At 35.2% G+C, this 22,484-nt stretch overlaps 1 protein-coding gene across 3 annotated transcripts in view; it reads right to left on the bottom strand.

Annotated features, from left to right (window-relative positions):
* The window catches only part of LOC136835075 (protein turtle-like), a 406,342-nt gene that overhangs the window by 103,597 nt on the left and 280,261 nt on the right, over positions 1–22,484 (bottom strand). For all 3 annotated transcript variants that reach the window (XM_067098253.1, XM_067098252.1, XM_067098254.1), the window contains 3 exons: positions 13,931–14,041; positions 11,235–11,438; positions 10,465–10,619 (listed from right to left, as the gene is read on the bottom strand). In XM_067098253.1, coding sequence (XP_066954354.1) covers positions 10,465–10,619; positions 11,235–11,438; positions 13,931–14,041 — 470 coding nt within the window. The remainder of the gene's footprint in view (positions 1–10,464; positions 10,620–11,234; positions 11,439–13,930; positions 14,042–22,484) is intronic.

The following is a 22,484-nucleotide window of genomic DNA, read 5'->3' as shown; positions in this document are numbered from 1 at the left end:
TATGTTACGTTTGCCATATCTTGGCTATGCATTTTACACTTTCCATTATTGTGTTTTGTATTTCATATATTTTTGGGAGTTTTCTATGTTTAATTTTTTTCGACAGATGTCTGTGGACTTGTTGGAATAACATGGGGGACACATGCAAGTCATTTGCAATGTCAATCTCTTTATGTGGTAGACTTTTTTTTTTGACATGACGTTTAGTTATTGATTTGGGAGTATGTGAGATTTTGGTGTATTTCCAGGCTATTAGCCATAATGAGACTTCTTTAGTCAGAAGTGCTTTGCAGTTTAGAGTTTAGTTATCTGACTTGATAATTCATTTATTATGCATTTTAATCTTTGCTTTGTTTTATTCATTTCTTGTTGGGTTATTTGAATAATAAACCTATTTTTGTAGGAACGATTGTGTTTCTTTAAATAGTCCATTTAATTACTTGTGAGAATGAGAGAGGTCGGGTGGATGAGCTTCGGTAAACGATGAGAGAGAGAGAGAGGGATTCGGGCTGAGAGAGAGAGAGAGAGGAAAAAGTGCTAGGGAGATTAGGGTCGAACCTTTTTACGTCTTTTTCCTGAAGTTAGATCGCTAAGATCACGTTACGTACACTTCCAAAAAAAGTGTTGATCTGTTCCGTGTAACAGATTTTAATGGTGGCAGCGGTTAAAAGTTAAATAATTTTAATTAGGGTAGCGAAAGAGGGAGGTTACTAATAGACTAATTGGTAACGTTGACGCCCAAGGCATAGGTGATCTCACCTAAGGCGACTGGGCCGTGAGCGTGATGAGTGATCACCAGTCTTAAGAGAGCGAGTTTCATAGGTGGGTCGAGTTACGTGTGTAATACGGGGAATCTTTTTTTTTTTTCCGTCTCTATTCGAGTATTGGGAGTGGGGAGTTGTGAAATAGATCTGGATGATCTCTAGAGCAATTTTGGGGTTAACAAAATACCCAAATAAGTGTGAATAGTGGCGATTGTGAGTTAATTAAGCAAAGTGGTGATTCAACAAAAATCACGCTAGTTTTTCTCTGATTCGTCTTCGAGATGGTGACGTCACAGGTTGCACATAGCTCTGTTTTCTATTAGCAAGTCACGAGTGATAAGTGCTCCGTTTTCTTTCAAATTGGTGAGTACCCCATTCTCGTAAGTTGCGCAGAACTCCGTTTTCTGTTTCACAAGTGATAGGCGCTCAGTTTTCTGTTCTTCTTTTAGAGGGGGTAACTTTTGCCTTTCTCTAGTGTTCTTTTTGGTTTCTTTTTTATGTTGTTACGCTCAGGGCGTGTAATCACTTACAAAATGCCGGACAATGCAGCAAGCACATCCCAATCAGTTGTGGTGCATAAAGTGACGAGCGTTAGCGGGGGAATTACTAATTTTAAAGGGTTAGTTGACGGGAAGCCAACCCAAAATATAGAAACTTTCATTGAGTCAGTGAACAATTATCTGAATTCCAAGAAAATTACGAATGGCGCTGAAGCTTTAACAGAGGCTAAAGCATTTCTGGACTTAGATAAAGGAGATATTGGGAAACGGGCACGCAGTTTCGGGTTCAGAAGGTGTAAAACTTGGAATGAACTGCAGAAATTTCTACGAGCTACTTATGGCGGAGTTCAACGTGAGTGTGCAGGTCGGAATTTGTGAGCGTTTCTCAAAATAAAGAAGGGCAACGATTCACTGGTCACATACAGTGCGAATTTATTTGATGCAGTAGGTGAGTTAAAGAAATCTATAACAGGCTCTCCATGGGTAACTGGAAATAAAATCTCCTTAGATAATTTTGAAAGATTGTTACACTTTGCTTGCCTTTTAACGTCGGTCCCAGATGTAATTGTAGATAGTTTTGACAAAAGAATTGATCCAGATTAATAAAAATCAATCAAAATGCCTGACACTGGACAGTAGTTTTGTACAGGGAGGTGCAAAGATGTCTGCTGCGGTTTCGAAACCACAGAACAATGCTAGTCCCTCGCATTCGGGAAATGATGCAACAGCGAAGACGTGCACGAGTAGAATTGAAGAAAATTCCAGAGAGATCAGTCACAACGATACGTTGTTTTAATTGTGATAAACTAGGACATAGTAAATCAAATTGCAGAGTGAGATATTGTTCAGCTTGCAAATCTTCAGATCATGGATGGAGATTTTGCCCAGCCACAAAGAGTAGAGAATATTCAGGGAAGTCACGGGGAGGTTTTTCTAGATATGACAGGAGAATTCCACATGATGCAAGTTCTAGATACACAAAGGAACAGCAGAATTTTCACAAGATAAGTTCGAAGACGGACACAGGATAATGAGCAATCAGGTCTTAGAGTCACCAGAACCTAGGCCGATTGTACGTGGATTTTCTAATGGCAGTGAAATTTCTATTTTCATTGATTCTGGCAGCTCAGTTAACTTAGTAAATGCTGACCTTTTTCACTCAAAATTTCCAGAGTGTAAATTAGTCCCTACTAGTGAGACAGTGTGTGATGTACAAGCGAGGAAACTGAATATTTTAGGTTCGTCATTTCTTACGCTTTGTATCAGCGGAAAGACAATAGTAGAATCATTTTTGGTCATAGAAGGATTAGCCTTAGGTGAAATGGTTTTGCTAGGACACCCTTCTTGCGTGCGACATAACATCAACATTCTTACGGGAATTCAGGGGATTACAATAGGTGAGTCAGGTTGTTTTGTTCCATATATACACAGGAAAAAACTTGTGAGAAACCTAAGACGCAGTCTGAGACATGTGTAACACATTCATTAGAGAGTGAATATATTCCGCAAAAATCTTTCAAAGGATTTTTGTTGGAAGATATTGAATTGCAACCGCGAGTTCCTACATTTGTTAAAGTGTCGATGAAAGAGAAAAAGTTTCCTTCTCAAGTGTGCGTTGTTGAGGGAACCGAGAAATTCAAAGACGTTGTGAGTACGGTGTCAGTGAATGAAGTTTCAGTTGCAGGCGTGACTACAGTAGAATTAGTTAGCTATCAAGACTCAGTGAAAAAAATATCACAAGGGTACTTATGTAATTGATTTTGAAGAGTTTAATGAAGAACATAAATTAGTGAGTTTTTGTGGAGACGGGAATATGTTTCCTAACGAGGAGCAACAGTTCCGAAGTCAGGTTCTGCATGAACATTTGGCTAAAGTTGATTATCCTGAATATTCAGATAAAGTAGAGAAAGTGTTGAAAGAATATCTAGATATAATTGCTTTGAAAGGAGATAAATTAGGAGTTACAGATGTTTTAGAACATTCAATCTGCCTAGAAAAGGGTACAAATCCCATATATATTCCAGCATATCGAATTCCCTTTTAAGATCAGAGAAGAAGTAGAAAAAGAAGTTCAGAGGTGGGAGTCGGAAGGCATTATTAGGCCGTCCAATTCTCCGTTTAATTTTTCTTTGCTTTGCAGTTTAGAGTTTAGTTATCTGACTCGATAATTCATTTATTATGCATTTTAATCTTTGCTTTGTTTTATTCACTGCTTGTTGGGTTACTTTAAATAATAAACCTATTTTTGTAGGAACAATTGTGTTTCTTTAAATAATCCATTTAATTACTTGTGAGAATGAGAGAGGTTGGATGAGCTTGTAAACGATGAGAGAGAGAGAGAGAGAGAGAGGGATTCGGGCTGAGAGAGAGAGAGAGGGGAAAAAATTGAAATCAGGGTTGAACCTTTTACGTTAGATCGCTAAGATCACGTTACGTGTGTTGATCTGTTCCCTGTAACAGATTTTAAAGACGGTAGTATCAGAGTTTGTGTAGATTTTCGTAAATTGAATGAAAAAACATGCCCAGATAGATATCCAGTAGCTTGTTTGCCTGATTTGTTTGTTGAGATCGGTGGCAAGAATATATATTCATCTATAGATCTTATGCAAGGGTTTTACAGGTTCCCCTTAGTGAGAGTAGCCGTAAATATACAGCATTTTCGGTACCAAAGGGACATTACGAGTTTAATAGGATGCCTTTTGGATCACAAGGGTCCCCAATAACATTTACTAGACTGGTTAACACAGTACTTCATGGCTTGTTAGGAAAGTCGGTGTTTGTGTACATGGATGACATTCTCATATGCACAGATACAACTGAAGAACATCTAAAGGTGTTAAAAGAAGTCCTCAAGCGATTACGGTTCACTGGATTAAAGGTCAAATTGGCCAAATGTGAGTTTCTGAAGAGGAAAATTGTCTATTTAGGACATGTTATCTCTAAAGAGGGAGTCAGAGTGAATGATGAGAAAGTTAAAGCCATTGAGAATTTTCCAGTTCCCAAAACCAGGAAACAGATTCGTTCGTTCCTAGGTATGTCGGGTTTCTTTCGCTGTTTTGTGCGGAATTTTTTTTCTACAATAGCGTCTCCATTGACAGATTTGTTACGAGAAGACGTTAAGTTTGTTTGGGGTGATAGTCAGCAATTAGCTTTTGAGAAGCTTAAGAACGCTTTGGTGAACCCACCTGTTTTGAAGTTTCAGATTTTAGTCAACCATTCACCTTAGTGACTGACGCGAGTCAGGAAGGTATAGGTGCGTGTTTGATGCAGAAATTTGAGGGGAAATTACACCCAATTGCTTTTTATAGCAGAAAGTTCAAAACGCGTGGTAGTAACGAAAGGCTGATGTCAGTTGTGGACAAGGAGGCTTTCGCAGTCGTCTCTAGCCTTGTTCATTTTAAGATGTTGTTGTTGGGAAATAAAGTTGAGATTTTTACAGATCATCAACCGTTGTTAGAGCTTTTTAATAAGCCAAATTTGTCGCCCAAGAGAGCACGGTGGTTCCTGACATTGAGAGATTTTGATGCAAACCTCAAATACATTGAAGGTAAGCATAATGTAGTTGCAGATGCATTGAGCAGATATTTTCTGGTTGAGGATGAGGAAATACACACCGAATCCTGTGTGGGAGAAGAGAGTAAATATTTGGTGTCTAATGTCTCTGATACTAGTAGTTCTGAGATATCGCATGTAGAGGACATACACGTTTCTACAGTGCAGACTTCGGGGAGAAATAGTGAGTCGGCAGTCTCGGGAGAGATTGTTGTTCGTGATAGTGAGAGTAACGCCGTGTGCTATATTACGGGTGAAAATGTCACTTGGGACATAGGCTTGCTCGAACAAAAGCAAGATGAAGATAAATTGTTGTCAGATGCTAAGGCATTTCTTAGGGGAGTTTCACCGAAGAAAGGGTATAAGTTGCCTTTTTCTGGTCTAGAGTTGGAGAATAATTTATTGGTGAGAAAAGTTAAGTATAACTTGCGAAGTACTCGAAGCATGGGTGAAATTACACAAATCATCGTGCCAGAGAGTCTAGTACCACAAGTTCTAGACATTGTACATTGTAAATTTGGTTCTCCTCATTTGGGTGTAGACAAGACGTATGAAAACGTCAGGTCAAAGTTCTTTTGGAAAAATATGTTTTCCGCAGTAGAAGCCTTTGTGAAGAAGTGCGCTATTTGCAATGCGAATAAGCCAGCGACGACAGTGTCGTGTCGTTTGGGTTCATATCCCGTACCACATAGGCCGTTTCAGAGAGTACATATGGATATTCTGGGTAACTTCTCAGAGTCCGCTTATGGTTATAGACATTTATTAGTAGTTGTTGACGAGTTATCTCGTTTTGTTGAGATTTTCCCACTGAAGTACAAATCAGCTGAGGAAGTTGCTATAGCGTTCTTTAAGGGGATAATTTGTCGATATGGGGTTCCTGAATGTCTGATCACAGACAATGGTAGGGAATTTGTTAATGAGACTTTAGACGGTCTTGCCAATTTGTTGGGGATAAAGAAAGTATCTATAATCCCGTATAGACCTGAAGCAAATGGGTTATGTGAGAGGGCGAATCGGAAAGTAATCGAAGCTTTGCGCATGATGGTGGGTGGTTCCGATACACATTGGGACAGATCTTTGGATGAAGTGCAATATAGTATCAATACTATGATGAATGACACAATTAAGATATCTCCAGCAGAAGCTTTGTATGGGTACAAGTTGAAAGGACCTTTTGATTTGTTACCAGAGCGAGTTCAAGGTGATGTTACGGTCACTTCGTTGATAAATACAGCGAGAGAAAGATTTGCACGTATCAGTAAAGAACTTGAACTTAGTTCGCGCGCAATGGTAGAGAAAAGTAACGCGAAATCGAGGGGAGTAGCTTTTTCGATGGGTGATAGAGTGTTTGTTAAAGTGAATGTTCAGAATGATCTGAATTATAAATTAAGTCCGAAGTTCCACGGACCTTTTGAGATTGTAGAGATCAAAAGAGGGAATAGATTTGTAGTAAAAGATGTAAATACGGGTGTGACGAAATTGACCCACATTTCGAAGTTGAAGAAAGTTGGGATGTAATGGAACGTTTGTATATAGTCATGTAAGGGGATATTTGTATATAGTTAGAGGGATAAATGGGTTGATGTTTGTATATATATGATATTTATTTATTTTTTTTTTGTCTCTTGTTCATTCTAGATGTTGAAGTTCTTAATCATTTGTTTTCGAATGATTTTAGGAATTGAGACATGGGCTAATTGCATACGAGATTTGACCCGTGTGTTATTGTGTTATTGTGTTATGATGTGTTTTATCATCTGACGCAATATGTGTGTTGTTTAGGATTTTTTTGGGGGGGAGGTACTTAGTATATCGGACCGAACAAGTCTGATTTTTTTTTCGGGTTGGGATATCGAATTTGAGTATTTGGATTTTTTTTTAGTTTTTTTTTTTAATGAAGGGAGCTGTATTGTGAGTAATTGTAGCTGTTAAGATCATGGGAGCGATTGCCATTACATCAATTGCTATTTTGTTGAGAATTAGTCAGGTGTTGCGAAATATTTGCTAACCGGAGTAGAACTTTCATGTCTTTTACGAGATATGATACCTTTTAGTGTTTGGATAGGATTCTTGAGTATTTTTTTTCTGTTGGATAGAATTTTTTTTTTATGAGTGAGTTCCGTAGAGTTATTGCGCTTAATAGTGAGTTGACTGTGGATATTCCGGATACACACTTGGAATTAGTTCACATTAAGAGTGTTTGACTTTTGCATTAGTAGTTTTGTTTGGTTCAGTAACATGAAACCTTTTTGGTTGTTAGACCTTTTTCGAGTGCTTTTGGAGACTCAGTAGTGATATGGGATGGATTAGAGATCATGTTCATTTTGGGAGATCAATATCAGGGTTCGGGAGTTGATTATAAGACAAGTTGTACTTTAGTTAGAGAGAAGTATGTGTGTGACAGTAGTATTTTCCAGTTGCGAGTTGTATCTGTGGGTGGTTGTGAATTATCATTAGTTCATGGACAGACTCCGACAGAATGTGACTTTAGACAGTTCCTGCGAGATTACCACATTGTGTCCACCAGTACCCTTACTGCCGTGTTTTGCAAGGAGTGTGCAGTTACAATAATGTGCCAGAGCAACAAGTCGACGTCATTCGTTCTTCAAGGATCCAAGCTGTTTGATGCTGCATGCCGTGTGATGTCAACGAACTTCTTGGTTATCAGCCGTGCTGTACTCAACAGTTCCGAGAAGATAATTATGCGTCATATGCATAACGAGCATTTGGTAGTGGCGGTACCTACAACCAAGGTGCCAATGACTGTTCCACCATTGGAAGACATCGACGATCCCGTGATGTTCGAGTATCAGGAATATATTATGCCAACAATTTTAATTGTCTTAATAGCTATTTTACTGATAATTCTTGTTGTGGGGGTAGTAAAGCTTATTCGTGTTTGTAAGATTACATGTAAAGGCTCTAAGAACACAACCCCAGTGACTTTGGAAGTGCGTCATGAGAGCAGTCCTTAAAGCTGCAGTGCAGTAGACATTGCTAATTGAGCATAGCTCTATTTTGTTATGGTTTATACATATGTTTTTTTTTTTTTTAGTTCGCCATTAAGAGAGCGAGACGCTCTTATGGGGTGGCCGAGCTCTATTTAAAGGACACATATATGCATTTCATAGCTTCAATGCTTTAAGATGTTATCGTGGAAAGTTTGGAGCGAGAGTGAACTAGGGCAAGAGATTCGATGCAAGATTGCTGAAACAGTGCATAGTTTGATTCCTCAGCTCTCTGCGCGAGAAGCTCAGCAATATTGGAGATCAGGTGATCTCCGAAGCGCTATGTATATTCGTGAGTACGTGCGTTACTTTGATCTAGATTATGCCAAAATCTGCCCTAAAAGTGAGTTTGATCGTTCATTAACGTGATAGAACTGCAGTTGTCCAGTCATAACTTTGGAGTGGTTCCAGGCTTTGAAAATCGGCAGATAAGGTAGTCTCAAATCTCTGTTTTTATGGGAGAAAATTGAACTTGTGATTTTTACCATGACTTTCTAATCATTATGAACTTATGAACTGGTGTGGAAAATTTAATATGAATATTCATACCTCTTTTATATTATTATTTTGTTATGTTACGTTTGCCATATCTTGGCTATGCATTTTACACTTTCCATTATTGTGTTTTGTATTTCATATATTTTTGGGAGTTTTCTATCATGTTTAATTCTTTCGACAGATGTCTGTGGACTTGTTGGAATAACATGGGGACACATGCAAGTCATTTGCAATGTCAATCTCTTTATGTGGTAGACTGTTTTTTTTTGACATGACGTTTAGTTATTGATTTGGGAGTATGTGAGATTTTGGTGTATTTCCAGGCTATTAGCCATAATGAGACTTCTTTAGTCAGAAGTGCTTTGCAGTTTAGAGTTTAGTTATCTGACTCGATAATTCATTTATTATGCATTTTAATCTTTGCTTTGTTTTATTCATTTCTTGTTGGGTTATTTGAATAATAAACCTATTTTTGTAGGAACGATTGTGCTTCTTTAAATAGTCCATTTAATTACTTGTGAGAATGAGAGAGGTCGGGTGGATGAGCTTCGGTAAACGATGAGAGAGAGAGAGGGATTCGGGCTGAGAGAGAGAGAGAGAGGGGGAAAAAGTGCTAGGGAGATTAGGGTTGAACCTTTTTACGTCTTTTTCCTGAAGTTAGATCGCTAAGATCACGTTACGTACACTTCTAAAAAAAGTGTTGATCTGTTCCTGTAATAACATACAGTATATATATATATATATATATATATATATATATATATATATATATATATATATATATATATATATATGTATATATATGAATCATATAAAACATGCAACGTGATGAATATATAAATAAAGATAAAATCCACGAAGGAAACGAAACACTGGAGTGCTGCGAGGCCTTTCGACACTAGTCTGCTAAGTAAAGGACTGAGTGTCGAAAGGTATATTTATATATATATATATTTTATATATATATATATATATATATATATATATATATATATATATATATATATATATATATATATATATATATATATATATATATATATATACTACTCAAGGCACTGTCTCATTAAGCTAATACAAATTGTCTCTCCTTTCGTTCTGGTTCATAAAATCTGTCAGACCTTATTTTCCCATATTTATTCTGTGAAAATGAATAACCTTTTGACTGCAGTCGGGTGATTATTTCATTCCTTCTACTGCCAGGTGTTTACAAATCTCCTCCTTCCACTTTCTTTCGACTGTTACAACAGTCTATCATTCAAAAATCAACCCTACATCTTCATTTAGGGTCAACTGCTGCTCTTTCCCCACCCCGCTTCTTTTTCTGGTCGCCGATCTGACTTGCCTGTGGATTAGACAAAAGCAATATTGGTTTCTCCTTTTACTAGAAAAAATAGTGTTTTTTCTCTAGCTCAACCATAAACTTGTGAATTTCTCAGTCTCGTTCTAGTTATTATATATAGCATCTTCGATTTCATTGACAGTAAGAGTTTTTCTCGCTTAGAAACATTATTGTCCTCTCATTAATAATAACAATGAAGCGTGGCTCTGTTGCATAAATACGATTTAATTAAAAGTTATTATACATACCCGTGGTTTAAAAATAGTTTATATTTCATCTGATTGTCTTATAAACTGTTGTGTTTTCTGCGACATACTGAGAAACAATAGCAGGACTATAGAACAATCCCTGAATAACTTCAAACCTAGTTTCATCGATCGAAATTTACTGAATGAGATATTTTCCACATCATTTCACATCCTTATCGTCTTCATCTTCAACACTTTCCTCCTGCAAACTTTTTGAATCTGGCGTGAATACCTTTTCCTATACCAGTCGAGGGGTCGAATTGCAATAATCTCGTCTTACTCTTATTTGCCACCTCTTTCTTCCTTATGCCACACTTGAAATTACAGGCACTTTTTGCCGTTGTATTTTTTTACCTACATGATTCACTCGTTACCTCGTATTTTAAAGCTCCAGTTGAAAGAGTTTCGAAAAACATCAGGGAACAGAGAAGTTAATGGCAAGAAAGTTATATACGAAATTTAAAGAAATATCCCATCAAAATGCAATGAGGGAGCCCTAAGGTCGAAAATCCTTATCCCTGTGAGGTCCCCAACGTTGTTTGTGGTACTCACCGTGAGCGTCCTCATAGCATCAATCTGTTCCGCATCTTGGAACCAGGTGATCGACGCTGATGGCTTGGATCCCTGGCTCTCGCAGGTAAACGAATACTGCCTTCCCGCGATCAGGGGATCCTCGGGAATTTTGATCCGGACGCTTAGAGGACGAACTGGAAAAATAAGCAGAATGATGTTATAGTAAGGCAGAAGCCAATGTTTCATTATTTTAATTAAAACTACCCAGTCTCCGTTTTACCTCACTATAGAATTTGAAATTTGATTATTTTCTTTTCGGAGAACACAAAGTGTTTTCTGTTCGCTTGAGTTTGCCAGAATAATTTTATTTCACTGCCACAATAGAAACAAAATCTGAAACCGCGACCTTTTATATGGAAAAACATCAAAATGAAAAAGATCTGTATTTTTATTCCTTTTTGGCGTGAGATATAAAATAATAGAACAAATTTTGACATTTTCCTCAAAATACGGGAACAGTGTTTCTTATCCTTTTTTTTTTTTTTTTTTTTTTTTACAAAATATGTGAACTTTACCTACTATATAAAAACAAAGCGAACAATTCAAGTTAACAGCTTCATCAAAAATGAGCAAACGCTAATATGGAAAAAGCCTAAAGGGCCACAACCTTGCAAAGCAAGGATCTACAGATCAGAATGCCTGCGCGTGAACAAGGAGCAACCAGAGAGAAGGAAATAACAAGTGAACGACAACAAAGACACATACAATGAAAACTAATCAAGCAATACATTAAACAGCCGGATACTTACGATTCATATCTAAGGTGACTTCTTGCACTAAAGGCTTTTGTTGGTTATTATTTTGTGCTTGGCAGAAAAATTTCCTTTGATGGTAGGCTCGAGTCACCTCAGTAATTCGTAGCTCCGACTTGATGTGACCCTTCGGCGTGACCTCGGACTTCTTCTCTACCAGGTTCCTGCCCGACCACCAACTCGCCGTTGGCTGAGGGCGACCTGAGAAAACAGGACAGCACGGCAAACATTAGGGTCTGCTGCTGCCTCTCTCTTTATGGCTCCTCATATCTGAGTGGGCCTCAGGAAATGAGTTACAGGTAAAGTAAACAGTTTCCAAAATTGAGTGGCCTTTTCTTTCATTCTCTTTGAAACACGTTCAGTGTACTTGAATCGATTAAATGTGTGCATACATATATATGTACAAAACATAAACACACGCACACACATAAAATTTACGTTCACATACACGCAGACCTATTAGTAAACTATTTTCAAGAGATGCTTAAATAATTTCATTTTGTGCAATGAGTTACTGATGCATCAGTAATTCATTTGACTAATTTATATCTAGACACAACGGCTGCGTCTGACCAATCACTTTTATATGAATAATCTCGAACATGGATAAACAGTGCATTAGAGTTCCCTGTTCTAATTTTGTTGCAATACCTTCGCGAGCTTCATTAAAGTAAAATAATGTACGATCATGACAAGGGACTTTACAATCTATCATAATTCGTTTCATATATGAAAACTCATTATATACTACAGACCTTTGACAATGAAATATGGAAGTCACTGGATATAAATACTATTTGTTGCTACTTTGTCAAGAATTCTGTAAAAATTATTTTTCGTCATTTCGTAGACACTTATCCAGGATAACAGTTTAATTATTATTCTACCGGATTTTGTGGAATTATTCATTATAATATTGTGGACTACCTGTGATCAATGCCCATTGATCTGATGAAGAGATAACCGCGTGTTTCATTTGAAAACTGTGGTAAGAATAATATCGCGCGTATGACAGATCATTCGCCAACTTTCCGAAGAGATACCTTGGACTAGAAATTCCTCTAACAATCAATAATGGGAGGAGTAGAAGAAATATCAAAATTTTCTCTAATATATTTAAATCTTAATAATAAAACCTCTACTTCGTCCAATAAAATGAGATTCACAAAAACATCTGCTGAAATGATAAACAAAATATAGCCTACAATTCAGAATAAATCAACCTAATACCAGTTCTTCAAAGCAAGCCTTCCATCAAAGAAAAAGACACAAATAAATGTTGAATAAAAGCGGGAATAATAGATAAGCCATGGTTACGTCAAATCTCTGAACGTAAAATTCCACAGTCAAGCGAAAATTTGCAGTTATTGACAGAGCTTTAGGATAATTTGTTTCTCTGGCTCCCGTGCTGAGGGTGTTCTTTTTTTACGATAACATATGGGAAAACAAGCCCATGATTCTTTGAGAATTTTACAAAAGGCAAGCACACATCAAATGAATTAATTGGGTATTTGAGTGAATATGAACATCTTTAAATTTTTTCAACAAGGTCAAATAAACTCTTCATTTGAGGATTTGTAACCATACACAGTAATGATGATGAAGCTTAAGTGAGCCATTTGAGTAATAATCTACAGAATTAGTAACAAATGATATATAGAAATGTATAAATGAGACATAGAAAATGTATACATAAGGCCTTTTTGTGTTTTAATCCTCTTTCTAGCTCGCTAATAAACCATTTAATGACTTCGTCAGTGAGGTTCATCTCAAATGAATGTAGCTGGCTTGCAACAGTTCTTCCGTTTTTGTAATGCAATCAGCTTTATCTAAGAAAACAGTTTTGTGATTTTACCTGAATCATGTCTTTAACTCTGACATCCTTTGATCAGTAAATTTTGTCGCACAATAAATTTTTCCTATAATGAGGGTGATTTTCTTACAACACATGGCCCTGCTTTTAAAGCAGAATGAGGGACGAGACATCTGAATTATTTCACAGGCTGGCTCAAGTTTTGAGATACATCAACCTAATTAAATGAAGATAAATTCACAACACTGGTCATACTAGCGTTTTGCTCCAGTAACTGTCATTTTCGAATATTAATTCATAAATCTCATCACGTAATGTTTGACTGGTTGCAAATAACAAATGTTGGTTCAAGCACTCTACATCACTGGTATCTCAACAGACTTATTAGGTAGCTTATCATCGACATACCTCTTATTAAGCAAAGATTAAACCTATCAGGATAGTCATCACACTAAGTATTTTATGGATACACTGGAATAAATTTGCCACAGGAGCAAAGGGGCCAGAAAACCTTGTGGCAAAGAACTGAGATCGAAACTAGTTTTGATTAGTATACTACATAACTTTGTTTGATCAAATAGCTGAAGCAGATCATAGAACGAATGTTTGTTTCAGTTTCTGATAGTTATTTACCCTATTGCATATGTGCAGCCATGACAGGTAAGTTAAGGCAAAACCTGCAATAATGAAAAGCTCTGAGCATTATCCGCATTACTTACAAGATGCACCCACTTATGATTGTGCTTCAGTGACCTGGTTGTTAACACCTCAGAACAAACAATCAAACACAAATATAATGTATCTTTCCGAAGAACATAACGGCAGTCTCACTGTAACCAGTCAACTAGCCAAGAAAAGTAACTTTTCGGTCTTTTCTTACCTCCCGTTACGATGCAGGACAAAGACAGCGGTGATCCCTCGTTTATTGGACCAATGGTTTTGCTAACTAAAGTTCCTCTGCTGTCGTAAATAGCGAGTTTTTCTGGAGGTTCTGAAAGGAGAGAAAAATTCTGTTCGTGATTTTCAATTATAAACAACATCTAATCAGAAAAGTAATACAATAAAATGATAAAAATATATTCTAAATATATAATGAAAAAAAGTGCTAGTGCATGAGAGAGAGAGAGAGAGAGAGAGAGAGAGAGAGAGAGAGAGAGAGAGATTTACATTAACTGAGCCCGGCTTCTCAGAAAAAACAAGACAGCCGTCAGGACCACATTAACCTTTTACCTGCTGTATGTAGAATAAACCAGCAGGGCAGAGAAATTCTTCGGCCATAAAATTAAACGTTTCATATGCTCACACGTACCCGCTAACACAGATGTATACATACATACATACATACATACATACATACATACATCACACATACATGTACACACACACACACACACATATATATATATATATATATATATATATATATATATATATATATATATATATATATACATGTTGTTTAATATCAATTCATTGCTACACATGGAAATATCACCGAAAATATCTATCTTGGAATTATAAGTGATAAATGGATTGGTATCACTCCATTTATCACTTATAATTCCCCCGGTGGTGTTATTCCCAAGTAGCGTAAACTGATATTGAACGACATTTGTAGCTTAATGACTATATAAATCATGCTGATGAGATAAAAATTCATATATATATATATATATATATATATATATATATATATATATATATATATATATATATATATATATAAATATTAACATTCATTAGTAATATTACTTCAAAATAGTAAACAGCATATGGAGTCAAAATGTAAACAGCATTTAAGGATGTAATTGTGAGAAGTGGGCTTAGGAATACCTTTCACTACCAAATTGATATAAACAAGAGCAAATTATCAGATCTGATTGATTGTTTCTAGGTTTATCAACATTATAACATCTAATATTAAACGGAACTAAAAGGCTCTTTTTGATTGGTAGTAAGAGTTCAAAATAGGGATGAGAACGGTTGTCAAAAACAATTGAAATTATTGAAAATTTTAAAGGAAATCTTGGGAAGCCCTTTGGGTACAAGCAGAGCTATACTACTTTCTAGACGAATATGCAGGGAAAAGATTACTGAACAAATATGCCTCAGAAAAGCAGAGGCATGTTGTTTGAATATAATGTTGTTTGAATATAATGTATTTTTGTGCCAGTAGTGGGAAAAATTTAGTGAGTTGTTGAATAATGAAAATAATAGAGAAGTACACCTGAATGACACATGAGCGGAAGGGGTTAGGGTAAAAGTGCTAATGTTTGTGGGAGTAACCCTTTTGGGTGTCATGAGGCAAATAAAGGGTTGAGGAATGAAACGGTATTTGGAGTTGATGGGACTGCGATGGAGATATTGCCTAACGGTACCTAAAGTGTGCCTGTAAGTTGGAGGCGAGTGGCCCATGCTTGTAGGACTCACATATTGATGATGACCGCACTGTGCAGATGATACGACGCAGACTTTTATGATATAAATGTTCTGCTTTGTCGTACATTTTACAATAACCGCTCATTTGTTTTGGACGTGTATGCATGCATTCACATATGTACATATGGTAGCATACATCCTTGTAGTGTATCCATTAAGTCAAAAGCACAAGAATTCCAATAAGTACCATAATGTATCTACACGATAATGTAGTACAAGCAACTGAATGCTTATCGGTAAATTGTAACCTTTATGATGTAGCTGTCACCTTAGCATTCACTTGAACACTAGTCAGAAAGAATAATAATTTCCACTGTAAACTTACCCGAATTCATGAGTTTTACATTTATTGAGATATTTCTATAAATGCTATTGTGGTATTTGCGAGAAAAGAGCATTCAGTGTTATTTGAACATAGGTAATCTGTTTACACATACAAGGACACAAGCGCTTATGTTTTTATAAAAAGAGATATAGTTATACCTGTACAGAGAAATGAAAGTTCAGATTTTCATTCTGTATATCTAGTATATGCATAAGTGTGTATCCACTCATCCTTCATATCCGAGCACAAAATACAAAATAAAAAGAAATAAACTTTTTTCACTAACAGCTTCAAGGACACTTGTGATATATATCACTTAATAAATACTGTCTAGACATTGTTCCAGGAATACTTACTACTTACAGCTAAAGCAAAATAAAGAAGTATTTGTCACAGTCTTGGTAAAAAAAAAAAATCAGATAATAATACAGTTCAAGGAAGTAATAAAGTACCTGGTAGTTTACCTCAGACAGCGTTCTTTGAAATGTTCTTTTCTTTGTTCTTATTGGTATCTACCTAACAGAGACCCTCCATTTTCCCAACCCTTTCTCCACATTCAGTGAAAGAAATAGCCTCATTATCCTTTTACCTCTCTTTTCAAGAGTACAAGAAAGAGATTGTGAACACCTGATGCGTAGTAATACAAAATCGCATGCAAAGAGGTTCTGCACTCGTTAAGAACAGGATACTCTTTGTTATAGACCTGAAAAATAAGAAAATATATGTTCTTCGCATTTACAGTTTGCTACCCTTGAAGAAGTAGTAACTAACGGTTTCTTCTGAACGTCGACTCTCTCTTCTCAAGGACCTCAATCTCTACGGGCTGGAAACCCGCAGACAAACACATTCCAGTGGTGGCGTAAGACCGTTGTAAATTATGCATTGCTCTTCCAACATCAATACTTTTTAAGCACCATTGCATTGAATCTATCACTGCGTTCTTTACAGCCCAATTTAACGCTTGGTCTAATCGCGGTCTGCTTTTTGCAACAAGAAGTAATAATTATAATTCGTGGCCAAGTGACTGACTTGCAATCCATTAGAAAAGAAAAGTAAGAAAAACATACAGAATAAAAAAGTTTAAATGTTCTCGATACCGGGAATCTGTTATACGTGATAGACAGACAGATAGATAGATAGATAGATAGATAATACGATCCGGTTTTGTGCATAAGGCTCCAAGGTAGAAACATGCTCCAGGATTTGCCAACATTTTCTGTATTTCTTAGACAGGATAACAGATACGCAGATACTAATAACACTATTTACGAGACATTCTGTTTTCATATTTTTTCTGGATAAGTGACGTCTCGGCGAATTGTTATTTTCAATTGACTTACATTACCTCTAAAACCGTCGAGACTCTGTAGTATCAAATATTGTCCATAATATGATCTTCAAAGAGAAACAAGTATAAAAAAGCGCCCCAGTTTCGTCAGCGCAAAAGAGTTTTCCGTACTGCGTATAATGCTGCATGAAACTCTCAGCCACGGCCCGATGATGGCCTGTATTGTTGGCACCTATAGCGGTGCCAGACGCATGATCATGGCTAACTTTAACCTTAAACAAAATACAAACTACTGAGGCTAGAGGGCTGCAATTTGATATGTTTGATGATTGTAGGGTGGATGATCAACACGTCAATTTGCAGGACTCTAGCCTCAGTAGTTTTAAAGATCTGACGGGGGACCAAAAGTGCGGACGGACAGACAAATAGCAATCTCAACAGTTTTCTTTTACAGAAAACTGAAAATAAGCATGCACTGTGTCATTATTATTTCCTAATATAATAACCACTTTCGAAGAGATTGTTTCACATGAAAATGATGTGCAAGAGCACGCTTAAAGGCTGATTAAACTTGCAGAAAAAAGTTTTCTAATTCATTCAACAAATGACACTGATGCATGGAAATGAAATTACACTGGAGGAGATCTGCCTCTCTGCTACGACTTTAAGAAAAAAACAAATATCTATATTCTATATTAAGAAATATACGAGCTCCCAAAAAGAGAACATAATTAATGCTTACTCTCAGTGTTCAAATAAAAAATTTTCTTACGAGTCCATTCGTAAAGTCGTATTACAACTTTACGAATACGTGCTAATTAAGCTATTCTCATGAACATCAGTAATTACAATATGACAAAAACGTCATTTACCCGACACAGTTTGATACTAAAATTATTTATATTCACAGAGAAATTACACAATTTATCATATACTGTAGCTGAACATTAACTGAGGAGATTTATCTAATTCTTCAAGGCTAAAGTCTTCCCTCTGGGCATTGTCTTAGTGTCAGTGCTTACTTAGAGATTCATTTAATCTTGATAACACAGAGAAAAGTGTTCCATGTTCACAAAAGGAAGCACGGGCGAGGAAGATTCACAGACTATGTTCCCCACTTGTACTTGATATCTATGCATTAGCAACACCCACAATGACCTCTTAACTTCGCGATTTCATCGAATTTATGCTAAACCGCTCTGCCCCCTTCATACATCTGTCCAATTCAAATACATTTTCTAGACCTGAAATAGACTAAGCCTTATCAACTTAGTATGCTGTTTTAGCTTCTACTGTTTTCTAGGCTGAATATGTAATGCTCTAGTTCGGTTGACTGAAAATATAAGAGGAAGGTTCTAGAAAAAAGCATAAATCCACCTCTTGACAGATTTCAGTATAAATGAATCTGGAAAAACGACAGGAGGAAGGCAAGTCCATAACTTTACAATATAAGAGCTCTACAGCGCACTTTCAACTTTCTATCTTCACTTTTTTTATATACTACAGCAGTTTTGATGTTAACAACAAAGGAAAAGGGGTATTCTTGTTTCTTTCTGTCGCAATTGTGTGTGTATGAATATATATAAATGAAAAATTTCGAAGTTCCGAATAAAGAAAGCACAGCCAGACATCTCGAACCAAGATTATATGTCAGCTTGTGTTGCGCTAAATTAAATTTTCATCGAAAGCGTTCTTAGACCATTCTTGTTCTGCATGTAGATGCAAAAACGTCTCTTCTATCAAATTACAGGTAATCTCTACTTTTTCTTGCGAGAACTTATCGTGAGCGCTACTGTTCTTGTGACCGAGAGAAAAAAAATACATCAATTTCTTCACAAGGAAAATATAAAGTTTCCCTTTGCTCTTCTGAGCTCCTAGACCTGGTATCCTGTTATAATTAGGAAGAAGAACACTTTCTCTTTTCAAACTTGGTATTTACTGAATTCTTTATCGTGTCTTCTTCTTCTTCTTGACAAAATGATGTTACACTTCTTTCTTTTGCAGGAGGAATGAGTAAATTAAGGTCATATTCAAATTCCAAGAATAGCGGCTGTGCCTTAGATCTCACATTTCCAAAGGATTATGAAAAGATGATTGTTAAGTCTTTTCATCCAAACTATATATATATATATATATTTTTTTTTAGTTTTACGGAACTGTTTGATCTCTTTGTAAAGTAGGCCGTCTATAGTGGAAATGGGAATATATATATATATATATATATATATATATATATATATATATATATATATATATATATATATATATATATATATATGTATACATACATAAAATATATATAATATATATATATATATATATATATATATATATATATATATATATATATATATATATGCATACATAAAATATATATATATATATATATATATATATATATATATATATATATATATATATATATAAAGTTTCAGTTTCCTCAGCAAAATAGCAAGAAGGCACTAAAGCAGACAGCTTCATGCAGGGCAGCCTACGTTTCGAGATACAAAAATACAAAGTAAAATATACAAATACAGCAAAGAAGATTTAGAAATTTTTAAAACATCAGTAACCTGAAAATAAAATTGTTAAAAAAAAAAAAAAGAGAGAAAAGAAATGAACCTCTGAGGTTTTTTTTTTTTTCAATCACATAAGATCGTGTACAAACGCCTTTGATCGCTAACCTCAGAAGGACTTGAATTCATTAGTAAAAAAACTATAATGTTTTTCTGTTCTATTCTTGAATCAGTAAAAAGCTTGTTCCTTCTTTGAACAATCAAAAGATGCAAACCACACCCCACAGTTTTTCATACAGCAACTGAACTTGTCGTGTTAGTTAAAAATTTTCTCTTTCTTTTTTTTTTTTTTTTAACAATTTTATTTTAGTTTACTTTTGATGTTTTACTTTATCATATTTTATTTGTACATATATCCTAAATCTTCTTGCTGTATTTGTATATTTTACTTTGTATTTTTAGCAGGTGAGACAAGATCCGAAACGTAGTAAAGTAAAGGAAAACCATGTTGTCTGCTTTATTTAATTATATATATATATATATATATATATATATATATATATATATATATATATATATATATATATATATATATATATATACAGTATATATATAAAGCCTCAGTTTGTTTCGCATATAATACATGAAATTTTTAACCTGATGAACCTCTGAGGTTTTTTTTTTTTTTTATTTCCTCACGCATCTTGTACACGCCTACCTCAGCAGGACTTGAATTCATTACAAAAGTTGTTTTTCTGTTCTACAGTAAATACGAAAAGATGCATATCGTTACAGTGAGGTTGTCGTGACACACTATACCTTGGTTGCATAGTTCTTTTGGCAACCTCACTGTGTAAGTTCAGGTCGACCGAGGTAAAGTAAGAGCACTTCATTTAATTCCTATCCAGAATCGAGGCTTGTAAATTCAAGTACATATAAGAAGAATGAGGAAATCAGAAAGCAAAGACTTCAGTTATATAATTATGTATGTATGTATGTATGTATGTATGTATGTATGTATGATGTATGTATATGTGTGTGTGTGTATAATCATTATTGGACTTCAGGATAATAAATCTGACCAAGTAAATATACTGTACATTGGATGTACACTTGCTTTTATTCTCTCTCTCTCTCTCTCTCTCTCTCTCTCTCTCTCTCTCTCTCTCTCTGTTGTTTCATAACTCTATTCTTGACATGATTACTGTAACTAAAGTGACTCTTTCGTAGAAATATGACGAAATTTCAAGAACACTTATTCAGGTCTTCCACGTATTTCTAATGGGCTACTTCTACCGAATTCCAGGAGTTTGCTCAGTAAAAGAAAAACATAAGGAATACAATGTAAGTTTTTCGGCAAATTTGCCAAGCAAAGTAGGCGTAAAATATTTCGTCACACGCACATTTGCGTACTAAGAGACATACTAATATTACCTGCGCACAGACAACGAAATACATACATTTAAAAACTCACGCACGCAAACAAACACAGGCATATATATACATATACACACACGCACAAACACAGCCTACATACACATACACATACATGTATATATACATATGTGTATATGTATATGTATATATATATATATATATATATATATATATATATATATATATATATATATATATATATATATATTCATATTAATATATATATATATATATATATATATATATATATATATATATATATTCATATTAATATACAGTATATATATATATATATATATATATAATATACATGTATATATATATATATATATATATATATATATATATATATATATATATATATATATATATATATATATATATATATATATATATATATATATATATATATATATATATATATATATATATATATATATTCAGTAGCATAGTTACTTCTAGAGCGTCTTATTCTTAGCAAGCAAAGGATAACCAGAAGTTTGATCAACATTTCTTGTTTGTTAACAAAAGGCCAAAGTTTCAGGACCAAATCGGATGTTCAAAGCTGGAAAACACAAATAAAAATATATACACAGAGATATAAATAAAACTGCTGGTTCAGTTTTAAAGATAAACAACTTTATAAATCAAGGCATCAAAGGTAATGGAAACGACAGAGTAAAATATTCTGGCACTTAGGCTAAACAATGAATGTAAAAATTTATGCTGAGAAATTTGGGCTGAAAGCTTGTGCATTAAAAACCTGTGACGAGGAAGCTGGCGACGATATGCAACACACAAACAGAGTGAGACACCGAAGCTTTGAAAATTAATTTGAAACCAGAACAATAATAAAGCTGAAATTTGAAGTTAAAAACTACTTCAAAGACACGTATGAAAATCAATTTCATTTTTTAGTGTTCTGTAAAAGAAAACTTTTGAGATGGCTGTTTGTCTGTCCGTCCGCAATTTTTTTTTTTTTTTGAGGCTAGAGGGCTGCAAATTGGTATGTTGATCATCCACCCTCCAAACATCAAACATAACAAATTGCAGCCATCTAGCCTCAGTAGTTTTTATTTTATTTAAGGTTAAAGTTAGCCATGATCGTGCGTCTGGCACCACAACAACACAGGCCACCACGACTGGCTGAGAGTTTCATGGGGTGTGGCTGAGAGTTTCATACAGCATTATGCACTGTCCAGAAAACTCGATTGCCCCGAAGAAACTTCGGCGCATTTTTTACTTGTTATTTCTTTGCACGTGATGAGAGTCGACAAGTTGTAACTGCAGTAGGAGGAAAAGCAAATTGCTTTCAAAGTCCGCAGAAATATTTGGTAATACAAGTAGCCTTGGATTTTCCTGCAAAAATGGATATTTTCTGGAAGCATTTACGCATATTTCTCATAAGCTGTTTTTGTCGGCAATTTTA

The sequence above is a fragment of the Macrobrachium rosenbergii genome, chromosome 54 (assembly GCF_040412425.1).
Source record: "Macrobrachium rosenbergii isolate ZJJX-2024 chromosome 54, ASM4041242v1, whole genome shotgun sequence".
NCBI lineage: Eukaryota > Metazoa > Arthropoda > Malacostraca > Decapoda > Palaemonidae > Macrobrachium > Macrobrachium rosenbergii.
This window is presented reverse-complemented; position numbering and strand designations above follow the sequence as displayed.